General features: G+C 42.4%; 1 protein-coding gene across 3 annotated transcripts; it reads left to right on the top strand.

The window, feature by feature from the left end:
- The first annotated feature begins 886 nt into the window (after positions 1-886).
- syt19 (synaptotagmin XIX) lies at positions 887-8,338 on the top strand. 3 transcript variants are annotated; one of them, XM_070550711.1, is made up of 10 exons: positions 887-1,257; positions 2,323-2,556; positions 2,641-2,714; positions 5,252-5,368; positions 5,724-5,891; positions 6,033-6,185; positions 6,604-6,723; positions 6,809-6,920; positions 6,986-7,083; positions 7,156-8,338. In XM_070550711.1, exons 2-10 carry the CDS (start codon positions 2,358-2,360, stop codon positions 7,291-7,293), a joined length of 1,179 nt encoding a protein of 392 aa, XP_070406812.1. In that variant the 5' UTR covers positions 887-1,257; positions 2,323-2,357; the 3' UTR covers positions 7,294-8,338. The 3 variants fall into 3 exon arrangements, with proteins under 3 accessions (XP_070406812.1, XP_015820677.3, XP_070406811.1); XM_015965191.3 differs by having other exon boundaries at positions 889-1,257; positions 6,986-8,333; XM_070550710.1 differs by lacking the exon at positions 887-1,257 and having other exon boundaries at positions 1,285-2,556; positions 6,986-8,334.
- The last annotated feature ends 2,119 nt before the right edge of the window (positions 8,339-10,457 follow it).

Genomic DNA, 10,457 nt, shown 5'->3' with positions numbered 1-10,457 from the left:
CCCCGCCCACAGCCTCTTGTTTTCTAATTATTTTTGGTTTAAAAGCGCAACATTGCCACCTACTGGACTAGAGGGGAAAAAGGAGAAACACAACCGGGTTATGTGGTTTTCCTGCACTACTTTATTATTGCAAAACGCGTTTTAACATTTCATAAAATAAAACAAACTAAATCTAATCACCTTGGCAGAAAACAGCTGAAAATAGTTGTGATCCAAAGAATACATAGAGCAGGGTCGGATTATCATTGCAGGGGCCCCTGGGCACAATATGCTAAGACTGCTGCACAAAAAAAAAAAAAAAGAAAAAAAAAGACTGCTGCTCGCGTGGGCCCCTTGTGGCTGTGGGCCCCTGGGCCTGTGCCCAGTTTGCCCGTATTGTAATCCGGCCTTGACATAGAGATGAAACGAAGCCACGAAGCATTAGTGCCTCTGTCAACAAAACCCTAAACAGGAAGTAGCCTGTTCATCAAGTCTTAATTTTTAAGACTCCAATCAAGCATTGCCATGTAAGAAAATTAATAATTGTCCTCTTCTTGCAAATGAGCATCTAATGACTTTATCTGTCATCTTAGGGCTTAGGTCCTATTATTAAAACATTACCTTTTATGTGTATTTCCTTTCAGTGAGCTGTAATTAAAAAACAACAAAAGTAAAATCTGTTTCTCAGTAATCACTGACCTAACTTTCATAACGTTTGAAGGCTTGCTCTATTTGACTGTTCTACTAGCCTCTTTAAACTTTTTTTTACAAGATACCATAATTAATAGAATTTGTTTTGCATTAAAATAATGATCAAAAACAAATGTTTACATGAAATGTTTATGTCACGCAGCCACTCAGTTTCACCAGATGATGCAAAAATATTTGACATGTTGTGTAAAATCTACACACTGGCGTCATTTTTTAAATTAATTGATCTCATCTGAGTGTTTGCTACTTAGGCAGAGGTGTCTAGGAGGAAATGAAGCTTCCTGAAATGTGTCTGAATCTTATCAAACCCGTTTGTTCAGAGTGGCTTTCAGGAAGTCAGGCGCTCAAATATGTGAAGATATAGAAAGGAAAAAAAAGGGGAGTGTGTCTGGAGTTTGCAAAGCAGGAGTAACAGTTAAATGACACGATGCTGGTTTGAATTTCACCTGCCGAGAAGTGCTGCTGTTTCTGTGACAATCGAAGAGCTCAAAGAGGATTTATTGAGCAGGAAGGAGCTGCAATCATGAAGAAAACATTCAAGAGCTGAGGCTTCCTCACAATTTTCAGGTGAATGCATTTATGTGCTTTATATTCTTATAACCGTAAAGAATCGAGACAACCCTCTTTTACAGAAATGCTCCAAAATGCACCAGGACGAGTTTTAGGAGGAAAATGTGATGCTGTGTAGATTCTTCAACATTCACTCTAATTTCCATAGTGAGTGAGTCAGTCGTGTGTTATTTGACTAAAGCAGAACAGACAGAAGATAATAATGTCTGCTTTTGTTTTATGTCAGAGTAACATCTGAGCTTTTGGTGAGATGGTCAGAGTAAAGCTCTTTGAGCTACAGGTTAAGGAGATTTTATACATTTTTTAACAGGTGGAAACACTTTTCTGAAATCACAAGTAAATATTGTAATAATAAACTTTTGTCAAATTAGAAATGTAACAATCAGAAAATCAGGAACATGTAAGAAAAAGACTAGTTTTATTTTCAAAATCTTGCATTTTCTTTATTTCCAGTAGACTGTTGACATAAATTGTCACGTGTTATGATGTTGAACTTGTTCAGGTTAAACACCAGAAGAGAAGTGCTCTTAAAGAGCAAGTCACCGCCAAATCAACTATTTTCTTCTGATAAACTATATAAATATGTGTCTAATCGTGCTGCAGACACGTGTCGTCAATAGTTTTTCACTTTAGTGCATTTTAGTTATAATTTAAATTTTCTGCCTGAAACTGGCAGTGTTGTGCCGTTGTCAGGTAAAAACTCTGCACTGCATTTGAATTTAAATCTGCCACTGCTATTGGCTAGGAGATATGCTATGATGTAAACTGGTACATTATGATGTCACAATGTCGTGAGTGTGTGTATTTGTTAGTGGCTCCACCCTCTCAGTCTCCTAGGCAACAGCATTTGTTGCATTTTTCAAACATGAAGTGGGAGTGGAGTACGCTTCTTGTAAGGGGTGACTTGCTCTTTAACATTAAACAACGTCCTGGTATTTTTCTGCCTGCATTCATCTCAACTGAGATAAATAAACGAAATAAATCAGGTAAAACCCCTGAGAGGGACAGTGAATGCAGCAGGAACACACTTGAACAAAGGTGTTTTTTCTGCTGATAATCCAGATGACGGTGAGATCTCTGGGAGGTGGAGAGTCAGGATGGCTGCCGTGGAATTCCCGGCTCCTGCGGGGCTGCTTTCCACCTCCACGGAGCTGGCGATGCCCTTCTCAGATGCGGTGAAGTATTGCATTCTGGGAATTTCTGTCCTCCTCCTCCTGGTGGCGCTGAGCATCTTGGCCTGGCAGATCTTCAGATGCTTCTCACAGACACACACACTGAACCCCCACCAGGACACAGGTGAGAAGATCTGGAGCTCCACGCCTGATGATTAGTCACAGCTAAAACAACAATTCAGGCTAATCTTGTGCCTTTTTTCTGCAGTGAGCAGCGAGCTGTTGCACTCAGACGAGAAGACTTCCACAGCAGGAAACTACTCAGCAGCGCCCGGTACCAAGGTAGGCCCAAACCGGGTCCAAATGGAACAAAACATGAATTTATTTACTCTTTAATGTCCAAAAACAGAAAAATAAATAAAAACCAATAATTATTTGTGTTATTATTATAAATGTGTCATTGTTTTTATGATCACTTATTCATATTATTATTAGGATTTGCATTAGGAATTGTGCAAATTTTTTTTCCTGAAATTGAAGCAAAACTTATTATAATTCAAACCAGCGATACAAAGTGGCGGTTTTAAGTGTGTTCTAACCGTAGTTTCAGCAGCTGTTTATCTGGAAGAGGAGACGGGTAAAGAAACCTGATGGGTGAGGCATCTGCGATGATGTCAAGTTAAATATGATAGAATGTCATGTGATGTTGTTTAGGCCAAAAACTCCTGACTGATGTGTTCAGAAGGGCTCCGCAGACCTAGGCTTTGTTGGATTTATGTTGGGTTTTACATTTTTTTATTCTATTTTTTGACGCTTTAACTTCCACACACAACAAAACAAAGAACACATTTTTATTTTGCATCTTTAATTCATTCAGACTTCCGAGCATTAAGAGTTGTGAAAGTGATTGTTACAGGTCCCAGGTATGTGACCATGCAACAGGTGATTCTGTTAAAAACAGTTAAATGAGCAGACAGGACATCAGTACGGTGTTGTTGCGTCAGCTCCTCATTGAAGAATTTTATTAACACTTTCAACCATGTCAAGCAGCACATTTTCTACCATTCACCTTGTTTAACCAGTTCCCTTTTGACAAATTCTGAATAGTCAGACACTTATTTTACTGCATTTGACATTTTCTTGCAATACTGGTTCATCACTACATGTTCATAATATAATAAGACACTCATGGAACACACTTAATATTTCTACTCCACATGAGCTTTAAAATAATATAAATGCAAACCAGTTTAAATAACTCTTTCTCATCAACTACCTTGCTTATTTTCACTATTTCACCTACATGAACAAAATAACACTTCTTTCTCAGCAATGCCATTCTTTTTACATGGAGCACACAGGATAAAATCCAACTAAACATGAAGCCGTTATTGTGCCGCCATAACAACTTCGCCATCGGGGGGCGCCGGGCGTACAGCACATTTAAACCACACATTAAAAACAAAACTTCCTCCCAAACCGACTAACAGGTGCTTGACAATCACATCTTGACACGGTTTTCTCCCATTTTCACCTGTTTATCGCTCTTATATGAGGACACTAACCTGTTAAAAACAGTTAAATGAGCAGACAGGACATCAGTACGGGAAAAGCTAACGGCCGCGCCAAACGGTCCCGGTGTTGTGCCATAAATCGACTCACTGCCAAAAAATGATTAGCTTAGTTTTTTCCGGTTCGGAAGTTGTTTTAAGTGTTGCTATTTGTCTTAAACGTTCACAATGAGGATATATTAATCCTTTTTGCAATATTTGCGATTGAAAGATGGTTTGTGGTAAGAACTGGCTTTCTTTATGTTACAGCCTTGATACTAAAAAATAAATAAACAATGTAAAATGGCGCCCTGTATTGAATGTAAACGTTGTATAAATGTAAATAAACAATTCTCCAGCGATTTGATTTTTTTCCCCTTCCTTTCTTTAGTTGCTAATCATTTTTTGGCAGCGAGTCGATTTATGGCACAACACCGGTCAGCTGCCCAGTATCATACTGCCCTCTACTGGCATTAAGGTGCATTACCTTTACAGAACAGTTTACAAAGACTAATAATAACCATGTCCTTAGAGACTCTATTTAAGTTTTTTTTCTTTTCCTTTTAGCCTGGAATCCATTAAATATATATATATTTTCACACAGGAATACATTACATCAGATGGTTAAAGCATCAATACGAAAAATGTGACCACATCTTTCTGTGTGCGTCACATGATCATAACAACGTTAATGAATGAATGAATGAATGAATGAATGAATGAAAAGCTTTATTTGTCCCAGGGAAGGGAAATTAGAGTTTCAGTACACACAATTCAGAGATCAGACATACATGGGCAAGACACATGACAAGAATTGGTGACTGTGGTCATTCACAACCGAGTCGCGCTACCTTAATAGAGAGAGAAAAGGACAACATGAGGAATGGATTCGAGAGGAGGGGAAAAAAAGGCACTTCACAGCTGCTCTGCGAAAAAAACACCTCAACAGATAACACAACATCACAATAGGAAGGCAGGGGGGGCTGGGATCCTGCTTCCCCCCAGCGAGAGCAGCCATGTACGGCATGTACGGCGCTCAACCACTGTAGTCCACAGGTGGGAGGGAGATTTTGGGAGGAACGCGGGGGCGGTGTTGGGTTCACAGCATCTGTCTGCATTCCTTCCTTCGTGGCGGGTTGTTGTTGTTGGCATCTCAAGGCTGCCTTGGCGTCAGATACGGATAACAAGACTTTGTTTGGGTTGTTTGTTAATAATATACGCTGAAGCTGTTGACTAAAATGTGCTCCACTGGCGTTTTTACAGTCACTTGTCTTCCATACTGATCCATCCAACCCAGACTATGAAATAAAAGGGCTGTGTTTTCTGCAGCTGGAAGACGTGAGAACTAAAGCTGACAGACTGAGTCGATGTTTGTCCCTGGCCTCGTTTCCTCCAGAACTTCTCCAAACGGACCAGGACACGAGGGAGGACCAGACCACAGGAAGGGTACACATGCTGAAAAGGACTCCTGCAGAGTGGTTGCATCCTAATTTAATTTACCTTAAAATTAACAACCGAGCAGCTCATTAAAATGTATTTTTAGTGAAGAAGTTTTGATTTATTGGTTATGAAATACAGTTTTGGAGTGGGACTGTATAAACACATCTGGATGATGTTCTTGGAATGTTTTATTTCTCCAAAACGACGTGTGCTGACTGAGCTACTGACACCTCTTAGCTGAGAAAAGTAAAAACACCTTTTAGGGTTTTAAAGACCACATTTGATTTATTTTCCTTCCTTTATAATAAACTAATAGAGATCAGCCACCGTTGGTGATCCGGACCTTCCCTCTTTTGCTTAGGTTTGCGGCTCCCTGCGTTTCTCCATCTTCCACGACCAGCTGCAGTCTCGGTTGGTGGTTACCTTGTTGCAGGCGGAGGGGCTTCTGGACCCGGCCCGGAGCACAAGCCTCCAACCGTTTGTCAACGTCAGACTCATGCTGGCTGCAGCAGAACAGAAGGGCTTGAAGGTGATGCTGCCAACACAACGGATACTTTTCCACCTAAAACTGCTTCTGACTTCATTCCAAGTTTTCTGCACTTGTCCCCACTGTTGATTTTTCACGTGACCTGAGTGCACCTGCTGCTTACTGATGCTGTGGTCCTCTCAGGGTGAAGAGATGCCACCTGGACTGTGGACGGTGCTGCAGGAGTGGCGCTCTCGCATTGTGAAAGGAAGCTGCAGCCCAGTGTTTGGTGACCAGTTTGGCTACATTCTGCAGAAAAACGTGGACGAGCTCCCGCGCATCCACCTTAGGATGGAGGTCCTGAGCCACACAGACATAACTCACACCTCATGTCGCAGAGACATAGCTGAAAGAGCAGGGACTCTGAGAGCTTTCTGGGGGTTTTGTGAACAGTGGGGTTTTATTGATGGAGTCTGTATGTCATCCAGCAGCAGCAAATGTTCAGATGTGAATCTGTCATGACCTGCAACAGGCACTTTGACATTTATGAGTCACGCAACAACAATCATTCTTTTCCCAGGAAAGAGAATGTGTTTTTTTCTTTAGCTTCAGACCCGAGTTTTACAAAAATCAGTGATTGATCTGATATTTCTGCTTTGGTGAATAAATTCCTGACTTCCAAGGCCCAGATGAAGAAAAGACGAGTTAGTTTTGTAAGAAAGTTGAATTTATCGTTGTGTGTTGCTATTAATCACTAGTTGTTGCATCATCCCAGGTGAGGGACTTTGATAAATTCTCCAGACACACCGTGTTGGGGGAGGTGAGAGTTCCTCTGGGGCAGCTCAGCATCACCCACCCTCTGGAGCTCCAGGAGGACCTGCGAGCACCTCAGAAGGTTTTGAACACCGACAGGAATTTCTTGCCGAGTTAGGAGGTTCGTTTCTAGGACGGGTGAAAGCTTGTGATATTTCACTCTGCAGGATCTTGTTGGAGAGGTGCTGCTGTCGTTGAGGCTCCTCCCTACCTCTCAGAGGCTGGAAGTGGGTCTGCTGAAGGTCAGGATGGCTCTCACTGAGACCTCCTCAGAAACAGGTAATCCAGAAACAAAGCCAGTCGGGTGGAACGTGCAGAAACATGAACACGTCTGTGTTTTCCAGCCCTGTACGCCAGGATCAGTGTTCAGTGCAATCAGAACAAGCTGAGGTACCAGAAGACCTCTGCCGTCCCCTGCAGCCCAGTGACCATCTTCAACGAGGTCCTCGTGTTCTCGCTGCCGGAGCTTCCTCTGGACAGGTGTAAAGTCTTGGTTTCTGTGTTTGACATGCAGACGAGCGGGAAATCCAACAAACATCTGGCGGGACGGTTGAGCGTGGGGAAGGAGAGGAGCTCCGAGGATGAACACTGGACTCTGATGCTGCGCTCTGTCCGACAGCCTGTTGCAAAGTGGCATCTTCTGCTGATTTAAGGTCTGAACAGATGGACTGAAAGAGGAAGTGTTTCCACATCCAGCTGCTCTATCTGCACCTCCTCCAACAGATGTGCATGTTTTTCCTTTATAACACGGCTCCTGGTGTTTTGGAGTCAGAGACTAAATATGGTGGTTTCATCTTTTCTTTGTTTCTTATTCTCATAAAAATGAGAATTAACACAAAGGAGCAACGGAATATTTAAAGCTCTGTGATGTTTAGGAGTTTTAACACACCCCGGCAACCATCGACAAAACAATTCTCACTGACCTTTTTTTAAAAGTTTATTATTAGCTGGAAACAATGAAAATGTCTATTCTGAGCTTTGGCATGTTTGAATATTTAAAGCTATTATTTATTTGTCCCAGTTTAAAGTCTAAAAAAGTAACTGGTCTGGGCGGTGAACAAATCAGCCAATCAGAGCAGATAGTTTCACTTTAAACAATAAACAGGTTGCCATGATGGTGACTTGGAAAAAAAAAGCTAAACTGTTGTGCCCATTTCCATCAACCTTTTAAAAAAATGTGCTTCGTTCCATTTAGTAAATAAAAACACTTTGTGATGATTTAACAGACTTGTGTCATAACGATGATTACCTTTCCAACAAAAATACAGCAGAAAAACAATTTATTTATTCTTTTAATCTGGTAGGGGATTGAGCTAAACTTTATTTCCAGTTTTAATGGCGGCTCTCTGCTGCCACCTGCTGGTTTAAATGCATATTTTGTAAAAAGGAAACCTGATTGGAGCTCAACCTCTGGCTGGCCCAATCCCAGCACTCGCACTGTACCCTGGGTCTTCAGCAAAGTGCACTTGGAGGAAGTGCGCAATAAGGCGTAGCACACGAGTGTGCAAATAACTGTTGAGTTGAAACAGTGACCGGGATGCTAGTCGCTGTTTGTGCAAAAAAAAAAAAAAACAAATAAAATAAAAAAAAAAAAGAATCTTTCAGTTCCAAACAAACAACTGATAAAATTTACATTCATTGCTGTTCACATTAAATCTTAGTCTGAAATGTTCAGAGCATGAATAAATGCTCCTGCTGTCCAATAAATAAAATAAATAAATATCATGAATCGTCTAAAAATGAACTTATTTTATTTTAAAATACATTTTTTCAGAAAAGGAACTTGAGCTGTTGCCCCACCTTCTTCTCAACATTCCCACTCAGCAATGGATTGTGGGTTGTACTTCACCCAAGTCGGCATCGACAAAGGAAGCAAAAGCGAGTGAACAACGTCCGCACTCGGGGATCAGGACACCCTACACACTCGCACCCCTGGACTGGAACTTGCAATTGAAGGACATAAGGGTATTGGGATTGGGCCACTCTTCATTTCAATATTCCTTTAATGAAGAATAGGCACACTGAGCTTCACCCAACTGACTGCTGGTGCTCAACAGCTACAGGACCAGCAACTATGAGGTGGACGAAGAAGGCTGGAGCACGCAGGTCTTTTATGTCTGAAATGTATGGAAGCCCATTCCCGCCACTCAGATAAAATAAAAAAAAAATTATTATCTCATAATTATGACTTAGCTATCTCATAATTATGACTTAGCTATCTCATTATTATGAGATACTATCTCATTATTATGAGATAACATCTCATTATTATGACTTGATTATCTCATTATTTTGAGATAGGATCTCATTATTATGACTTAGTTTCTCATAATTATGACATAGCTGTCTCATTATTATGAGATACTATCTCATAGTTATGAGATAGTATCTCATTATTATGAGATAGCTAAGTCATAATTATGAGATAATAATTTTTTTTAATCTGAGTGGCGGGAATGGGCTTCCATAGAATGTCTGGCTTTAGAGCAGAAGGATTTTTTGCCCTCTGGCGGTCAAAAGCTGTTACTACAACCTTTATAAAACTGAACAAGACTCAATTTGCTTGCACTGCCTGTGGATTCCTTCAAAATAAAACACACCTACATACATACATACAAACTACTTAACTACTAAAATCCAGGGTCGGGTCATGGGGCAGCGGACTAACCTGAGAGGCCCAGACTTCTCTCTCCTCAGTTTCCAACCACTTGAATTAACTCCTCTGGGGAATCCCATTCCCTGCCATCCAAGAAGCACAGTCCTTCCCACATGTCTTGGGTATTCCTTTAGGTCTCCTCCCAGTTGGACGTGCCCGGAAAACCTCACCAAGAAGGCATCCTGAGATGCCGAGCCACCTCAACTGGCCCCCTCTTGATGAGGAGAAGCAGCGGGTCTACTCCGAGCCCCTCCCGAGCTCTGTCTTTAACACGACAGATTGGTGCAACGCCTTACTTCACTAAAGCTCAATATTTTTGTTACCTGTTTTAAATAAGATTAAATCAACGAGCTGAAGCAGGAACTGTTCGCTACGGTACAATCAGATCACACGGCCACCGGGTGAAACTACATCTATTGTGGACGTAGTTTTTTTTTCTTAATACATTAAAAGGTTCGCCTCTCCCTGGGCTGCCATCTTACCGTGGTGGAGGGGTTTGAGTGTCTCAATGATCCTAGGAGCTAAGTTGTCTGAGGCTTTCTGCCTCTGGTAGGGTCACCCATGGCAAACAGGTCCTAGGTGAGGGATCAGAAAAGAGCAGCCCGAAGACCTCTTATGATGAATTATATAAATGGAAACCGTGTTCCCTCGCTCGGACGTGGGTCACCAGGGCCCCCCTCTGGAGCCAGGCCTGGAGGTGGGTCACGTTGGCGAGCGCCTGGTGGCCGGGGTTTCACCCATGGAGCCCGGCCGGGTACAGCCCGAAGAGAAAGCGTAGGTCCCCCTTCCCATGGGCTAACTACTCGTGGGAGGGGCCAAAGGGGACGGGTGCAGTGTGTGACGGGTGGTAGTCGAGGGCGGGGACCTTGGCGGTCTGATCCTCGGCTACAGAAGCTGGCTCTTGGCACATGGAATGTCACCTCTCTGGTGGGGAAGGAGTCTGAGTTGGTGTGTGAGGTTGAGAGGTTCCGACTAGATATAGTTGAACTGACCTCAACGCATGGCTCTGGCTCTGGAACCAGTTTCCTTGAGAGGGTTTGGACTTTCTACCACTCTGGAGTTGCTCCCACTGAGAGGGGCAGAGCAGGGGTGGTCATACTAGTTGCCCCCCATCTTGGTGCCTGTACGTTGGGGTTTACCCCAGCGAATGAGAGGGTAGC

This window comes from Nothobranchius furzeri, chromosome 4 (genome assembly GCF_043380555.1).
Source record: "Nothobranchius furzeri strain GRZ-AD chromosome 4, NfurGRZ-RIMD1, whole genome shotgun sequence".
In the NCBI taxonomy this organism is placed as follows: Eukaryota; Metazoa; Chordata; class Actinopteri; order Cyprinodontiformes; family Nothobranchiidae; genus Nothobranchius; species Nothobranchius furzeri.
This window is presented reverse-complemented; position numbering and strand designations above follow the sequence as displayed.